General features: G+C 41.1%; 1 protein-coding gene across 2 annotated transcripts in view; it reads right to left on the bottom strand.

The window, feature by feature from the left end:
• The window catches only part of LOC114874015 (neuroligin-4, X-linked), a 194,660-nt gene that overhangs the window by 15,054 nt on the left and 161,369 nt on the right, over positions 1-18,237 (bottom strand). For both annotated transcript variants that reach the window (XM_029182891.2, XM_029182892.2), the window contains 3 exons: positions 12,837-12,995; positions 7,509-7,706; positions 635-750 (listed from right to left, as the gene is read on the bottom strand). In XM_029182891.2, the coding sequence (XP_029038724.1) occupies positions 635-750; positions 7,509-7,706; positions 12,837-12,995 (473 nt within the window). The remainder of the gene's footprint in view (positions 1-634; positions 751-7,508; positions 7,707-12,836; positions 12,996-18,237) is intronic.

Genomic DNA, 18,237 nt, shown 5'->3' with positions numbered 1-18,237 from the left:
TGGAATTACGAATTGGATACACATGGGAAAATTGTAGCTCGGCTAGACATAAATTAAACTATCTAACGAAACCAATGGAACCGGTGTTTTTGCGTCTGTTAGTTGTACACTAGCAATTATATTAACAACGCGTTTCAATTAAGCTAATATACACCGTGGACATCGTGCTACTCGTCCGTTGGGAATTTCTCCCTCTGCACGTTTTAACACGACTAATACAACGCTACGAAAATATCTTCCTGTCGTATAGAATTAACCCGGAATCGACGATAATACCGTCTGACGCGTGACGGTACTTCTATTATTTCCCCAGCCTTTCAATTTTTCAGTCTCTGAACTTTCAACCCTTCAATTTCTCGAATTTCAATCTACCTATCCTAATTTTAGCGAAACTTCAGATTGTTAACTTTCTAAATTACTTTTCAAAAGTGCGACAATAACTTCCTCTCCAGGTTGTTCCAGCCGAAGTTTTCGGGGAAAGTTGAAAGAAGCGCGATGAAATATCGTTGGCAGTATAAGCAAGGTAGCAGGGAAATTGTTTCCCTAGCAGGGAGAAGCCTGGCGGCGGTTTATTCGCCACGGAGTTGTCACCGAACTGGAGACCTTAATGTAATGCACTCCAGGCGGTACTCACCCACGAGCAATTTAGGTGTTTGGCAACTTGCAGAGCGTAATTTGCGGCTCCTCTCACCAGTGCCCATGGAGAAAGCGCACTGCCAGACATTAGAACACTGCGATGAAACAGCAGACCTGAAACAATCGAAAAGTAATAAAGCTACGATTAAATGTATTCCATTGAATTACAACAACGCCGGCATTAAACCTGAAATTTAATATTAAAATTCAGATTCGCGAGAGAATAAATTATCAGAGGGAAAAAGATGCTCGCTCGACCTCCAACCGATCATTATCACAGAAGAATCAAGTACTCGAGCCAACTGGAAGTTCATCGTATCGTTGTCTATTTACGGTTTACAAGAATTCTTTGGCATGGAGGTGGCATACGTCGCAGTTTACGAATAAGATTTTAAACGGTTATGCGAAAAGCCCTCGCGGTTTCGGATCTCCTTGCCAAACAGCCTCCACGATCGTAAATCGTGGTTGGGAGGACAGATTTCTAAATACAATCTGTTACCCTTGCAAAGTTGGCCACCACTGTTCTAATAGACGATCTTTAATGTATTTATATTAGGTTGAAAAAAATGTGAAAAATAGTATTACCAGCATAACCGGTGTAATAACAAATTCTGATCTGAAACTATTTTTCACGAGGCCAGTATCCGGTTGGCAAGCCGATAACCATTCTATCCAGGATTTCTTTCAGGAGTTACTTAAATCTCGGGCATCGTTAATCTTCGTACATCGGGAAGATGGTGTTTCGTCGAACACGAAGTAATCCTATCGCGACAGTTAGCCGAAGATACATCATTATCAACGAGCGAGAGCTCCTTCCACCGATGATTCTCCTTCTTTCGAAGCTTCGATAGACGGCTTTGAGTGTTTTCAGGCTTCGCTTCGGTTATCGTGGTTTCGGCTGGCTTCGTTAGACCATCGCGATAACGTTGTTACGAACAAAAGCGTTTTCTCCCCTCTGAACGGTTGTTTAAACGGAAACTTGGAAGTCGTTAATCTTCATATCCGGCAGTCAAAGGATTCAAGCCGCGAAGACTCTTGCTTGGATACGCGCCTGCCTTGATCAATTCATGAACGAGACTTTTGAATGCAGTTGAAGTGATTCTCTATATATAATTCAAGAGCATCTTGCTTTCAACAAGAAGAAGAATATTCATCCGTTTCGTTATCTGCTTTAGTGTATAAAATAATTTGAATAATAAATGTTTGATTTTGTTGAAAAACTTGAGTAGTAAGATGGTTGGAAAACCCAAGAAACTTGAACGCTAAAAAAGTTACACGACAGGAACGAAAAAGTTGATAATGCTTGAGAAATGCAAATGAAAAGTTAAATAAGAAAAACACCCTGGTTAGGTACCGAAAATAAAATTTCAACACGGATGTCTATTCATAAACTTTTCCACACGGTATAAAAGAGATTGTAAAAGTTTCAAGGAATGAGGTGAGGAAAATGGCGAGTTGGTAAACAGGCTAATCTAACCGGAATGCACCACAGAGACGGAATATGTAGATCAAACGGCATAGCTAAGGATCTTGATGTAACAAGGATAACATCATGATCCTCGATGACATGAGCCTGTATGAACGATTTCGTGGAATCGATGCAGCCTGTCGATACGAGCTCGAGAATCTTCCTCGAACATGATACTTATCGCCACTCAAGATCCACTGACCCATTAGCTTAAGCTATCATCAATGTCTACGTTCAAGCAGCTTAGATGATGTCCCTTTGCTGCGTCAGTGTCTGTCAGTCAAATAGCTGACGGTGACTGACGGTTTCTCTTAGTCATCTACACGTTTCTAATGTTTACCTATTCTGTTTTGATACTGTTCCCCTAAACCTCCATTGAGAATAATTAATTACCTTACGATTTATTTATTTTTATAGTATCAATACCGTGTCGAGTCGGAAGGGTATAAATGGAATTGGATATTTCTTTCATAAACGACAATTTCCTCGTAATTCGCGATTAAACAGAGAAAATTACTAATGCTGTCTGAATACCTTGGAAAAATGTTCTCGACAGCTTTTCATTAAACCGTGCAGCTAAAGATTCCGTTCTGTAATACGCGTCAGGACCCTGTTACGTGCCGTAGCTGCTCGATATCCAGTCATGGGAAAATTAACCTGTCAACTCACCCATTAATATGCATGTGTCCTGTTAGGTAGCAGGCAAGATGGCGTACTGCATCCGTCACTTAAGACTATATCACACTTTCGGACACGTATCGATCGAATTGATTCATGAATAACCGAAAAATTGTAGCAAACGTCCGAGAACGCGTACGGCGTCTGACTAACTATTGACCTATACTACTTGTTTGGAGAAAATCCACTTACAGAGGCTGTTATCAAAGCTCAAGCGTACTTGAGCTAATTAATCTTTAATATTTAGCTAAAATAAACTTGAATACAGTCTACAATTATAAAATTTTTCATCAGTTGATTATTTAAAAAGTTACTCATTGTAGGATTAATTTCAATATCTCTGAATGTCTTCTTTAAAGTTTATTAACTTCTCAACAATGACAGTTTGTCAATATTCGTGTAGCTATGCTTTGAGAAGGTGACAATGCCTTTCCGATGAAGCTCGCAACGAAGGAAACGGAAGAGGAGTTGAACGGAAATGGAGGAAGTGGAAGCTTAAGCTCGCTAGTAATATTCATAAGTTGCAAGCGGCTTACCCTCTCGCTGCAATGTTTATGCGGTCTATATTTAAATTAACCGTCCGACCGAACACCTTTTTCCTTTTACCTCATCACTACAAATACAATATCCACTCTTACGAATGTCGATTCTCAAAGATTTTCCTTATTTCCCAAATTTTTGCTTTCACGAGCGAATTTATTTGCTCTTTACATCGAACCATCCGGAGCACGGTTTAATTATTCTTCTGGGACATTTCGGAAAGGAAATAATTAAGAGAGGGTGTTGAATTAATCGATGAGCTATAGTAACGATACCAGAGAATTTATTCTCTGGTAGACAGGACTCGATATGCAAAAACATCGACGCCGTATAATGACAGAAAGTTATTATACTTTCAAAAAATGGCGAACCACTGATCTACATACATAAAAAAGTAGCTGAATACAAAGCAGATGGAAACAATTGTATACCACAAGTTACTTTTGTAAAAATTTACCCTCGAGCACGCGAATTTGTTTAAAATTTCCTGACTCTTCACGTTGAGAGGATTATAGTCGGTTTTTCTTCTAGCGAACCATTAGGAACAGAGATTCGTTAACGACGACCTTAAAGAGTCTATCGGACTGTGTGGCAATCGATCCACACAACGTGTGCACGTATCCACAATACATGATTGTTGACTCAGGTAGGTGGGTGCGCGTCTGCTGCTTCGCTGGCAGCTATACGTCATTTTGCAGCACAGTAATGGGCAGCCAAACGTTATAAAGCAATATCGATCCGTCGTTTCCTCTGCGTCTTCCATCCTCTTGCCTTTTCCTCTTTCAAAGTGCCCGCGGCCAGGCGTCGCGATGCCGCCTCGAAACTTTTTTTTTTCCCAACGATCACCCTCTTTTATCTGCTCGCGTCGTTAACTCAACGCCCACTTCCTCACCCCTTCTACACACTGTTTTAACTGTTCTACGTTCTTGTCCGAGGACAATAAATTAACACCGAAATGGCATTAACATGCTCAATTGAAGTATCGCGACTTTGTTCTCTTTATTATCTAATCTAGTACTTCAAAGTTTGAGATCTTGATGGAGACCCTCGTCAGGGTTATTCAATTTAATGCAACCGAACACGTAATCTCATCGTCAACCAAATTACAGTCATCTTAAAAGCATCAGGGCTACTTGGACGTCTTACGTCGTCGTTGCAAAGAAAATTGAAATATGTGAAAAATTATTTTTACTACCCTTTGATTCGATTCGTTGAAAGTAAAATTCTGTTATTTTATTTTCTCCGAGTGTTAACGTCGAGCTTCACAACCGGTAGAGAGTTGAACGTTAGTTGGCGTGCAATGAGGCCAGATGTCATCTAACTTTCCGATCGAGTTGCAAATTCCCTGGTAACTTCCTTTGAAATTTAGTGGCCGGGAGAGCAGGACGACATTGTTACGAGTTCATTCGTACACCTTCCAGTAAATTGGAAAATACATGACTGCGCTGCAGTCCATTGAAAATCGTATTCTTTCAGCAACTCGAAGAAAATTCATTCAAGAAAGTTCGTGTCCCGATTATCTTTGAAACTTGAAACCTTATATCATCTCCATTTTATTACATCTTAGTAGACCTTTTTCCTGATTTTATATTTTCATAATTACGAATTAAATAGCCAAAGTGGTTAAAATAAAAAATAAAATAAGACTTCCTAAACAGCAGAGATTCACCGTTCGAAGTCGAAAGCGTTTCAAAGTCTGCACTTTGAGCCACTCGAGAGGTCTCTTGCTCTTCGAGGAGAATGAGAGACACGCGAGACGCGAGAAAAGAATCCGCGGATTAAAGGCCCACCCTGAACGGACGATGATGGCAAAGGCGGGGATCAAATCGCTCCCCTAACGAGGTCATTTCGCGGTGCGCTTCTGACCGTGAGAGGAATCCTCGTATCGCCGACGACCAAATGATTTCTTTCTTGGTCGAGTACCGGCTCGAGAGGGTTGAAGAGGAGTACATTCGCGAGCCAAGCCAACGAGCGCATTCAATAAAACATGAGATCTACGGGGATCGATGTTATCGGCCCAGTTTTCGTGTTCCTCGATTAACCCTTTCCTTCAGAACATCAAGTCTTCTCAAATTGTTAGAATCAATTGAAAATTTCCAATAGCGATTTGACGATATAATCTTTGTTAATTGGATACTTTCACGATTACACGCTTAACATCCGCTTTGGGACAGAGAAATTCCGTGCGAACCGAACGCTTGCGTTTCCAGACCGAGTATTTATGTAGAATTCAAATGAAGAGGACGACGAGACCCCTTTGGCGGGTCGTAGCTGATACTGATTCTGTTTGATCTGCCACCTGATAGAGAGTTCCTAACCGCGGGCATTATCCGTTCGAATCCGTCGTTCTGCGTAGATTAAATTCGACGGATTAGATCCCATCAGAGTAGCGACGGGTTAAAGGAGGGTGTCTGCCGGTAGGGGGTGGGCTCCCGATTTCGAATTGGTCGCTCGAACGGCTACAGCGTTTCATCGTGGCATTTTCGTAATTGCGACCGAATACCTCGGATACTTGTAAGTTTCTGATGAATTTCCAGAGCCCACCAAATTGTGTGGTGAGCTTGGATACTACGCGGTGTTTCAGGAGAAGCTTTTTGACGGAGAACTATTAAGCATTTATTGGATTAAGCAAAATTTAATTTTGCCTTCGAGTCACAGCACGGGCTGGTTTATCGTACGCGATAAATTAGGGGAGGAACCAACCGATCTAACCCCTCATTGACAGCCACCAGCTGTAGTGAATTATCGTCTGGTCGGGTTAATAATCAGCTGCAACCGTTGGCCAGATTACTTTGTTTTTCTTTGGCCACGGAAGATCGATCTGTCTTTCATGCACTGAAACACCCCCTGACCACCACCTTTTTTTCCGCTCACGCGACCGTTACTAAGAAAACACGTGAGAAATGATTTTCACAGGGGTTTGGTTATTAATTTCAGCCCCTGATACGGAGCTGCGTAACTCGTGTTCGAAAGAAATTTATGGACTGCAAGATGGTGTTCGAGGAAAATCAAGAATTTCGAGACAGAGGGGTGAAGATTAAAAAAAAAAGAATTGGAAGATTATTCATGGAAAGGGATATAATCAGCTCGCAAGGAATTGTTAATAAAAGTCTTGCATGATACTTTGTCATATCGTGTTGTAGGTAGTATTTTATGAAATTAATTTTTTAGTTAATTATTTCGTTGGAAAATTGTACACACGTTAAATCAAACGATCCAAAAACCACCCCCGTTTGTGTTCACGAAGGTAACCGTGAAGCAATCTAGATAAAGGGATGAACATTTGAAGAGGACCTTTCAAATTTTCCTCGAACAACCCCTTTGTCGACGAATCCAAGCAAGGGTAACTCGTGTTCGAAACGTCTACCGGAAACTGTCGACAGTTTTTATGGCTGGTCGTCGTCTGACCACCCCTCCACCTTCACCCTCGTTTACATCTAACGCTTTAATCTTGAATATTCCGTCAGTTATTTCTAGACGAGGCATGTTAAAAGGGTTAGCGTGTGCCGACGTTAATTATTCCAAGAGCCCAGAGCACGACAGAAATAAAATACACGACCCTCCCTGCCACCGACACGCTCCAAGAGGGGTGAATTACCTGTAACTCGATTAAAGAGACGCGACTTCTTGACCGAAGAAATTCTTTTGATCCACCCAACCCTTTCGTCTACCTTGTTTTTACTAGTATTCGACATGGTGTGCCTCTTCTTCCAATTTCTCACACCTTTGAGATGACAGATTAAATAAAAAATTTTGATGGTACAACAACTGTGGTCAAAAGATGGATCGTTTAAAGGAGATTGAAAGGAAAAATTTTCATTAGCGAACAAGTTTTTCTTTTAAATATCATCGCCGAAATGATTTAATGGTCTTCTAAGTGAACTGGGCGTGCAGCAGGGAAGTTTAGCTGTTTCTGAGATTAAGAACTGGTTCACTTTTCCAATTCAACTCTGCTAGAAGTAAGGAAACTTCAAATTCTAATTAGTACTTGGAAAAGTTGCTGGTCGATAGCGATCGATACGCCATAAATGTACGTCGATGTTCTTCGGTGCTTTTCTAAATTAAATCAAGATCATGATTTACTCATTTTCTTCATGAAAAATTTCCACTTTCCGATTATCTACCGGAGCACGTTCGGTATATAAAAAAAAGAAGAAGAGAGGGAAGAAAGACGGAAGTTACTCACCATCAGGCACTGTGGGACTGGTCATCAGAAAGTTGACGCAAGCGGCACCGGTCCCATGGCCGATCAACGTCACGTTCCTGGGATCTCCACCAAAGTAGGCGATGTTCTCTTGCACCCAATGCAACGCCGCGATCTGATCCATCAGCCCGTAATTCGCTGGCGACCGTAAGTGCGAATCCGTGTTGGCGTTTAGAAAGCCTGTAATGAAAACAAGCCCGCTTATGGCTGCTGTCGTTCGAAGAGACGAGCTTGTAGCCTCGACGAAATTACCGCAGCCTCATACTAATTACGATTAATTCTAATCGAACCATCCTATATCAGCACATTATCTCTGTTACTTAGCAAACGGTGCCCAAAGGCAATTTCATTTGAAATCTTAAGCCTTCTATTGAAAGATATTATCGAGCCGGCAACTGGAACTTCACCGTTCTACGTGTTTCCGTTCGCCATAAATACGGTTACAATGGGCCAGAGTGATCGCGATACGTCTAACGATCGAACGATATGTAAAACAGAACCGCGTCTGTGACGGTAGCAGCGAATAAATCGTTCGATTATTTGATCGACGAACGTTGCGTTCCGGATTCATTGCTGTTTAATTGGACCCGATGGTCCCCAGGATTTTCCCGCGATTTTTCCCGTTGCCGAGGTAGAAATGGTATCGCAACTATTAACGAACGCGTCATTCTCATGCTATTGTCGATATAATTTTTTATGTCGCTTTGGGTGTCGTTCGTAGCAAACAAAACGTTTTGTTTCGGACGCTTGGAAAACGAGGACGGTATTTCATAGTAGTACCAGCAAAATTACGCTGCGCAGTTTTAGTGAAAACTATTATTACAAAATCTCCTGGTCTTTTTTCGAGATGAAATCCAGAAAACTGGGACCAACTTTTCTAGTTATAATACACTTACGATGTTATAACATCTGTGGCATGAGCAATAAAGAGTTTAATGAGTTTGATCGTTGAAACTGAACTTTTAAAAGACGTAAGCAATTTTAACCCCAAAGGCAATTAAGGCTTATTACATGATTTGGGTAAAATATGCTTTTCCATTTCTTTTTGATGATCACTTAACCGATATTGTACTGTTATTTAACAAATGACCAAAGAAACCGTTCATTTGTTAACAACAGAGACGTTAACAAATGTTTCTGACGTATATGATAAATCCGTGCCGTTGTAAAATGATCGATGAAAACGAGGTATAAAGCAACGCTTACGTTCTAAACAATCCGCGTTGAATATGCATGCGCGATTCACAATTTCCCGCGATAATATATTGCATCGCGATCTTCGAAACTTCCTGGAATTTTATTTGATCGATGATGCTTCGGGGGTTTAAAATTCTCATTTCATGTTCCCTTTGAATATAGAAGGGAGAAAAAAATAAATTTGTAGCCGAATCGCAGTTGAATTTTCTAAACTGTTGCACTTTCTATCTTACGCGACGAATTATGAGCCTTTTGATCGGTCCTTTCGCAATCAGCTCGATCTGGGCCACCCCTAATTACACTTCCGACACACGGGACTATCGTTGTAGCCACTCGTACGCATAAAATACTAATGATACAATCGTGTTCGCAATGCTTCCGGCGGTATCGTGACACAGGTGGATCGCTTGGTGCACGCAAACCGCCTGTCACGCGAACGCATCGTTCGATAGGCAAGAAAGAAGGGATGAGATCGAAGGGGTGTATGAATTCTTGTCCCTTTTCAACCGTAAGTTAATTTTCGAAGGGTGAAAAGAGAAATAAAGAGGGGGGAAATCAAAGGAATGGGTTCATAAATCTTCTTTTTCAATCTTCAGTCAATTCTCAGCACAAAGGAAAGAAAAAAATACAGACTATAATAAAGGGGTTGAAAAAAGATTAGAGACTTGAGGGAAGGGTGCAAGAAGAATGAAGGAAAAAATCGAAAGAAATAATAGAATTAAAAAAGAAGTAGAAAACCTTAGTGAGAGGCACACGTGATAAAGGAAGCGCAGGAAAAAAAACACAGGGAAGAATGTTGAAGAGTAGAGGAGATGAACCTTCGTCTTTTCCAATCTTCAGTCTTCAAAGTAGGAAAATAAGGGAAGATTGTAATAACAGGATTGAAAAAAGTCTTATGGGGGAAGATGTAAATGAGGGAGGAACCGTAGGAAAAATGACAAAGGGAAGAAGAGGGAGCACATTTTTATAAGTGACTTTTGATTAAAAAGAAAAAATGAGAAAACACTGTAATACTAGTTAAGCCAAAAAAAAAAAAAAAAAAAACAGTAACAATGCTTATCTAAAGGGTTTGAATGGTGGGGGTGGATATAGAAACGGTGGGAGAAACGCGCGAAACTAGAATAGAAATAAACCACTGGTCATATCCCATTTGATATTCAACCTCCGGCGTATCTGTCGCGCTGCGCTTCCGTGTCTCCTATTCTTCTCGTTACAATGGAACTGCTGAACGTTACTCGTTGATTTAAATTTTCCGGTACATGGGTGTGCATAGCCGCGGCTGTTGGATATCGCGTGCCCCCCTTTTTTTCATCCCTCCCGCCGTTCCCCATTCGGCACAAAGCGCCGCGTCACTTTTACCGGCCGAAGAAAAACGAGAAAAATGAACAGTGAAAATTGTGGCCGCGAGAGGAGTGTGCTTCCTGAAACCGAGCCCCCTTCCGTTTGAACAGAGTAACGATGGAATCAAATTTCGATATTTCACGGGACTCCAATCCCTTACTCCACCCCATAACATATATTTTTCTTTTTTTTTTTCACCCCATCCAAGTGCGATTCATTGATGACCGGTAGGCCAATTTTTTTTTTTTATTGAACCGCATGTATTGGCTGAGTTTTTCTTCTGGTTAACGCATCGACCACTTAGATTAATTAATAAAAGATAAAGGTAATCTGCTTTTCCTATGCTTTTTGTAAGTGATGGAGTTCCTGTCGAGCTAGAGAAAATTATTGATCTTCATTCGTAAACCTTTTTATTAGTTTCGTGAAAATTGTTGTAATAGAATGTAACAGGCACAATATGTGCCACGCAGGGTGTGTTGAATTTCCAATGAAATTTCGTTCTCATAACTCGTAGCAATGCAAAGCATGAGTTTCATTTCGATGCCATATTTTCCGCGTATGAAGTTTCTTATTTTATGGCTGACACGCAGAATGCAATGCTGCTCCTTTTCGGCGTCACCTGGACCAAATATTGAATCGATCGTTGTGCCTGCCCGAAATCGTATCGCTCTTATTATTCTCTTCCTATATTTTTTTACAATTTCTTCCCTAAAATTTAAACAGCGACGCGGTTCGGATTCCTTTTCAACGCTCGCAATATTCAACGTTAAACGTATAAAATCCCGGCGATGCAGAAAAACGGTTGGAATGTAATTTAAGAAACAAAACCTTGTTACAACGTATGCCACATGCGGCGTGGAACACGCAGAGTCACGTCACTGCAGCAACTCGAAGGAATACCAGAGAAACGCAGGGGTACGAAAAAAAAAGGAAGCAACGTGTTCGTGACATCGTGAAACTGAATTCCGCTTCATTTCCATGGAAAATTAACGCTGGGCAAGCATAAAAATTCGGGTTTATACGGATTGCCTGCTGCTTTCCTCTGGAATCTGTTTGTTCGACCAACTGAATATCCCTCAACTTTACAATTGCAATGAAAATATTTAATCTGGTCGGTAAGCGAACGATAAAAATGTGTTCGAAACGATTTCAGTCGATATTATTTCGATAGAGGCATTCCTGCAATATCGTAATGTTTCACAGCTTTGTTTTTTACGGCAGAAATGAGTTTTCGAATGGGGGCAATTTATTTTGCTGTACAGAAGGATTGTTCAAGTTTCATTTATATTCAAATTGCAGAGGATATTTCAAAACGACCATCCGTCATTATTGCATCAAGCTTTTTGCATTTTTTAAGGGATGCTCTCGTCAAAATCGTCGCTTTCATTCGAATAAAACTATTCGTGCCTAATTATGCGAAAAGGGAAAATTTCAACTTTCTCGAATATTTTGAATCTATTCATGTTCTCGGGGTCGAGACGCGAGTGAGTCTAATTGCAAGAAGTTAACCGACGTCGACGATCGATGGCTCGCGTGGAAGCTCGATTAATCTCCGTAGAAACGTCCGTTTCGTCACCAGGAATACGTGCTCTGTCGTCGGCAGGGTCCTCTTGCCTCCAGAGCGTCGAAGAATCGCGCTGACGTCGCTCGAATATATATCATAGCGCGAGGAAACGAGAAGCGTACATCGCCGAAGCGAAGACGAGAATACCGGCCGCCACTGTCACCGAAGCAGAGGCGGACTCAAGAATTTAGTTTGGTGAAACGGAAGACCTAGTCGTAATGAGTTTCCTATTAGATTTGCTTGATCGGGTTGCCTGGCAACCTACCTGCATCTTTCAATTTCTTCTTCTACGCGCGAGAAAATCTCTTTCCACTTTTATTTTATTTTATTTTATTTATTTGACGCAAAGATTTCCGAGAATTTCATTTCACTTCGATAACTGATCCGATATTTTACAAATTTTCAGAAGCACAACACGAGGAGTTTAAGTAATCATAGAATTTTCTTGCTACAGATTGTTTCAGTGCTGAGATTAAGGTTCAAGGAAATTCCATCAAATTCCACGTCGAGGTAATTAAATTCTCACGCGTTTTCTTGGTCCGTCAAGAAAATAAGCAAACCCATTATACCTCCCTAACAGCCGGTTTCATTCTAGCCAGAAGTTCATCAACCCCCTTCGTCGAGGAATTCCACGAGGCGTACAAGTGTCGAGGGAGGAAGAGAGTAACACCGTCTCCGTAGAAAATTCGATTTCAACCCCGTTGCGCGAGCAACAGACAATGTCTACGGGGTCGAATTAATTCCGATCCCTTGATGAGCGTGAGCGAGTTAAACTTTGTCACCCAGTTTCTGGAAATTCAACATCCGGCCAACGACACAGAAGCCGATCGTTAGCGCTTCGAAGCGCCGCGCCGCCTTAATTACGTGCGTGGAGAAGTTCGTCTGGCAAGGGTGCGAATGCCAGTTACAACCCTTCTCGATCAGACCGGAGCGCAGTCATTAACATGGCGACTAGTACACGAAATCTAAAGCGAAACTAGTTACCCCTTTCTATCGGTATTTGTCTATCGTGTAACAAGGAGAAACAATTGTAACCCTGCCTTTCAAATGTTAACAAATTAAATAAGATGGTTCGAAATTCAATCCTATCAATCGTTATATCAATTACGTTCGATCAAGCTGTTTATCGTTCGTTTTCGGTAATAAAGTTGGAGATATTATGACAGAAAGCAGCCATCGAAGGATAGAAGAAAAATGAAATCACTTACCCAGAATGCCGAGCCTGTAATTTATGGTGACGACAACGACACCCCCGTAGCTGGCGAGGACGCTGCCGTCGTAGGGGTTGCCACTACTCCATTCGTAACTTTCTCCATGGACGAAAACGATCACCGGGTATCTCCTACCCCCGCTGTCCCTCGAACCGGCTGTAATCAATAAAATTATCCTGTTAATCGAATTGAGCGATATTCCATTGAAATAGCTCTGGTGTTAAGCAAACAAGAGATAAATTGTATTGTAGATAAAAGAGAAATAATATTTCACAAGCGAACAGGCTTTCCTCGCCAGACACCCCTTTTCAACCCTTCAGTCACGTCGGTTCGAGTGTCGATTTATCGACACAGTACCTTTGACGTCGATTTATATTTCGCGGCTCCCTTGTAGACAGTGGTAAAGTGGCCACGTTGCGACAATGGTTATTAAGCCTCTTTGATTTTTCTCCTTACCGGAGTGTCTTTTAACGCGCTTCTTCCTCTATTGGTCATTAAGGGTGCTCGGGCAGGGTTTCAAGATCGAGACGCTCGACTATGCTTTCGTCGGCGTTTTTTAAATATAAAAGCCTTTTCAAGCGAGAAAGTAAGTGCCATTATTCGTTGGATTTACCCGGGATAATGAACGCGACGGGAAATTAATTGGCATAGAATTTCTGTTGTCGAATCTTTTAATATTTTAATATTACTCGATGATGTTCAAACGAGCCGGTTTCTGGGTAAAGTCCTTCGTGTTATCAGCTCAACACTCGACGTATCGCGTTTGAGGTAATTAAAACGAGAGGCTCGTGGATGAGAGCCGTGTATGTCAATCGGATTTAGTATGCTAATACCGGGCCTGGGACACATGTGAGCATGATCGTGGGGGCAAGTGTCAGCTTCGGTCATAATTCAACAAATCACGCGTCACTATCGTCCGTTGTGAGCAGCAAGGTTCGCACCGTTGCTTTTCGGTTTTCCTTCGTTAGAATTGTCGTTTTCCCTTCCCCTTTCCGCCGGAAAATCGAAATTTCGAAATTAATCAGAACCTTCGTTCAGGATTTTCTTAAAAAATTTTCAATCTGACAAGCCAGTGGAGAAGAATTTAATTAATATTTGATTTGGTCCCTTCTAGTACTTTTTCTCTCTTTATCAACCAATTCACTCCTATGGAAGACAATATCGTACCTTTGTCTCATTTAATGAAAACTGAACGAATGTTTCCTTTTGACCAAATAAAATTCTAATAAAATTTCATAAACGCCAATTTCTCCTCGAGAAATCGTCGAAAGAAACATTTCATCTTCTGACAAGGAGCAAATATTTTCAACAAAGAAACTCAATTATACCTTCGTATAATGAAAGGGTCCCTAATGAGGGAGAAAAATATCGTCCAAGGGAAAGTAGTATTAAAGTCAATTGTTCGCAGCGAAAATACGCGGTTCAAAACAGAATGCTGGAGAGATGATTACTCAAGGAGTGAAGAGTAAAAAAATATTGTACAATAGCAAAGAAAAATAGGGAGCCCATCGTGAAAGATTATTTTCAAGTAAATAAGAATTTTTAATGAAATACAGATCCCTGTGACAACTCGACTTCCGTATCTGTAATTGTACAATTCTCAATGCTTGTTCCTCCCTACTTTTTATTCTCTTTCCTCTTTTTATCACCAAGTGTATTTTCTTTTGATTGTTTCTCCGAACGGCTCTCCTTTGATCTTCTGTCCCCTGTTTTCGCTATCTTACCTTTTAAAACCGACCCTTGTCCCTATCTCTTTATTGCGCCCTGTTCTTTCAAAGTAACCTCCCACGCTTTCGAAATATCTGGTAGAATGAACTGCGAAGCTTTTCGAGAAACATGTCCTCCCGTAATTTTATCTCTCCCATTTTATTGGGAACAGAGGGAAGCTCTCTTTTTCGGGTTGGGTACTTTCAGTTCCTACTCGAATAAAAAGAGAACCACCCTTTCTCGGATGTTAGCTACAATTCATATTGTTTGTGAATTAAAACTCCTAATATAAATTCAAAATTCAGCTTTTATCAGAAGCCACCAACTTCTCCATCAAATACCCCAAGGAAATGTGCCTCGCGAAATTGTCGGAAACAGCTCGCAATCTCCTTCCTTTGATCAGCACCATCATCTTTCTTCTCGACACCGTCTTCTAAACTTAAAGAGGAAACTTCCAAGTGTTATCACGAGACGCAAGCACGCGTAAGATCGACGCCCGAAGGAGAATTTTAATCGGCGAGCAAATTTACTCGATCGCAATATTCGGTTTGGTCGACAGACGGCGATCGACGATGATAAATTTAACGGACAGGGGGTTGGTGGTGGAGGGGTGTCGCAGTTAAGGCGCGCGTGGGACATTCGATTTTATCGGTCGTGCACGATACATTATTTCAGCCGGTGAATAAATTTGCCGGAGCACTGTCAATATTTGATACGATGTGCAAACAGTTTCGTGTGCTTGGAACGCCTCTAACGGACTTTACATATTCATAAAGCCGCGCTCCGCACTTTGATCGCGGATGGTAAACGACAACCGTACGGCTGCACCCCCCTTTCGATCGCTTTATTTTCAGTCAAAGTCTTTGCCCTCCCGTTTCCTCCAAGATAATCATCCACCATTCTTCCACCGGATGAATTGATATTTCCGTGAAATTATTTGCACGCTGCACTTTATTTTGCTCCTCATAGACGTGAGAAAACAAAAAGAAACAACCCTTTCTTTCATCTCGTTTCAAAGTCTTATAAACTTCTCTCGAGATCGTGTTCTTTGATAACATTGAACATATTTTAAAGAATATTTTTTCAGAAGGGTAGATCTCGAGGTGAGAAGTGTATAAAATGCGAGAGATACGATCAAACCTCAAATAAAAATATTCTTTGAATACAGGGTGGAAATGGAGGTACAAAATTTCCATTATTCCCTGGTACACTTTTTGCAAACATTGCACAGTAAAAAAAAGATAAGGTGTAATATTTTCTATGTTACTTCAAACTTACATGAGGGTTGAGGCCACATTTATTTTTCCTCCCCAGTGAAACACGAGTCCAGATCAACGAATCGTCTATTTCCTCGAAATACACGACTCGGGTTATCTTATTCCCGAGAAAAACAGAGTTTCTCCGTGTTCTTTTCCTCGATCACGTAGCCTGACCCATATTTACGAGCTCATCTATCGGACGAGTAACACGTTGCTCGAGGAACAGCCATCGTCACAGACGGGTTTATTCTTTACGATCGACCAAAAGCACCGAACGTGACGAACCTTCTTGTGTTTCGATCGTTTCAAAGTTTAACCCCTTTGTGGCCGGCTAAAACACTATAGTCCATCCAACGAGACGAGTCGGTAAATGTATAATAATTCACGTGTTCGACGAGGCTCGTGTGACCGAAGCGTTTGAAGAACCGAACAGAACTGAACGTCGGCTCTGGATCGAGCACGCGAATGTGTTTACATTTTTCGACTCGTCGATGCTCGCAAGAGACTGGCGACGGAAACTTTTATAACCTGTCAATTGAATTTCAAAATTCATGAAATCCTTGTTTCATGGAAATTATTTCGTTTTACAATTTGCATTTACTCTGCTGATGGATTCTGATGAAAGGGAGATAAAATATTCTAAATACGAAGAAGCTTTAACTCATCACCCGTTGAGTGAGGATTTGAAAACATTTGATGACGAGAGGATAATCTTCAAGAATTGCTCGCCTGTTGAGAACTTCCGGAAGTTGACGTTGCCCGGAGCTGTCGAGTAACTCGTGTGGAAGACGTTTCCAGCTACGTAAATTCTAGGATAGTCTCGGGTAAACTGTTTAGGGAAAGTTCCTCTATTTTGGAGGGAAAGAAATGTCGGATCTCGTATTATGATTCAAGTTTGCAATTGCATGATCGTCCACCCCTTGGACGAGGCTAGTCCTAGTTTAACTAAACAATTGTAGCTCGCGAACACAATGTACCTCCAAATAGCATGAACAATTGTCCCAGAATATTCCAGTTGTTCATCCGATAGCAAACTATCCGACGACAGGCCTGTTACATCCGTCGTACAATCCGGTTTCGTATGCAACTAGCAAGCTCTGTTTTCATCGACGCGTCCTTTCCACTGAACAGGCTACACTATGCGACAACTGTAGTCACCAGGAATATTACGAGATATAAACTGGACTAACACGGTGTAATTCTGCTTAGCATGCTAACTGCGTGTTCGGCCGTAAGTCCGAACCGAGGGTGGCCACCCTTATCCAGGAAACAATCTGAAACTGTTCCACGTTATTTCACCGCTTTTCGTTCGCCCTTCTAATCCTCTTCCACGACCAGAATTTTGTCGGAAATATCGTATCGATGAATTTATTTCCAAAATACACGCGACTCGATTTAATGCCTAACTTCTATGACGGAATTAGCCATTGAAAAGTGACCCCTTTTTGTAAAGGATGTTTTTTTTCAATTATTGAATTGAAATTGATCGCGTCGATTGCACGATACAGTTTTTAAAACGTTGCTTGTTTCAGTTACGAATTTGCAGTGGACTTGTATCGACATGTACCAACGCTATTTATATTCAATGTATTTTATATTTGTATGGTCAGATACGCGTGGGCGTGTAACCACAATTCGGTATAGAATTTGATACTGCGGTTTGTTTTATAGTACACACAAAACACGCAAGCTTTTTTTACCATATAATCTGGCAAAGTTCTCTGGGGCCATCTTTTAAAACCATATAACAAACAATCACCGTTATATTGATGGAAAAATAAATAAACGAGAAAAACTAAATGTTGATTCCGCTGTTTTCATCTCGTTTCCATATTAATAATGCTGTTTTTTACGTACCAATATTCACACAATGGAATGCAAACATCTATGAAATATTTTTATTACGTATCGAGAGAACGAATTGGAGAGAAGTTATTGAGAATATTTTTAAATATTTTAAAGTATTACCTTAATTGATTTTCGCGTGTTTTATACATCTTGCTATAATTGCTTGGACACGTCCTTTATTTCGGAATGAACCGGGGGTGGTTCGCGGTTAAAAGCGAGTTCTCTCAATTTTCTCGATCGGAAGTGGAAAAAGATCGGTGGTTGCGAAGTGGCGCCAATGGAATCACCGATTCGACAAGCTCGAGGGAAGATACGGCCGATTGTTTTTCCGGAATCCTCGGGGGTTGGTTTCCGTCGAGTGACCTACATTTCACTAGCTGGCCGACACATCGAAATATAGAGACGTTTTCCAACCCCTACTGACCCACGATGTACGAGAAATTTATTTGGAGTTAGAATTGGATTAAAGATAAGTCTAACCCTTTTCTATCTACAAACCTGATCCAAAAATCGTTCGATCAATTGTCGAAAGAAATCCGAACAACAATAGTTTCGAGCATGGGGCGTAGAATTAATGAAGGCAT

The sequence above is a fragment of the Osmia bicornis genome, chromosome 7 (genome assembly GCF_907164935.1).
Source record: "Osmia bicornis bicornis chromosome 7, iOsmBic2.1, whole genome shotgun sequence".
Classification (NCBI taxonomy): domain Eukaryota; kingdom Metazoa; phylum Arthropoda; class Insecta; order Hymenoptera; family Megachilidae; genus Osmia; species Osmia bicornis.
This window is presented reverse-complemented; position numbering and strand designations above follow the sequence as displayed.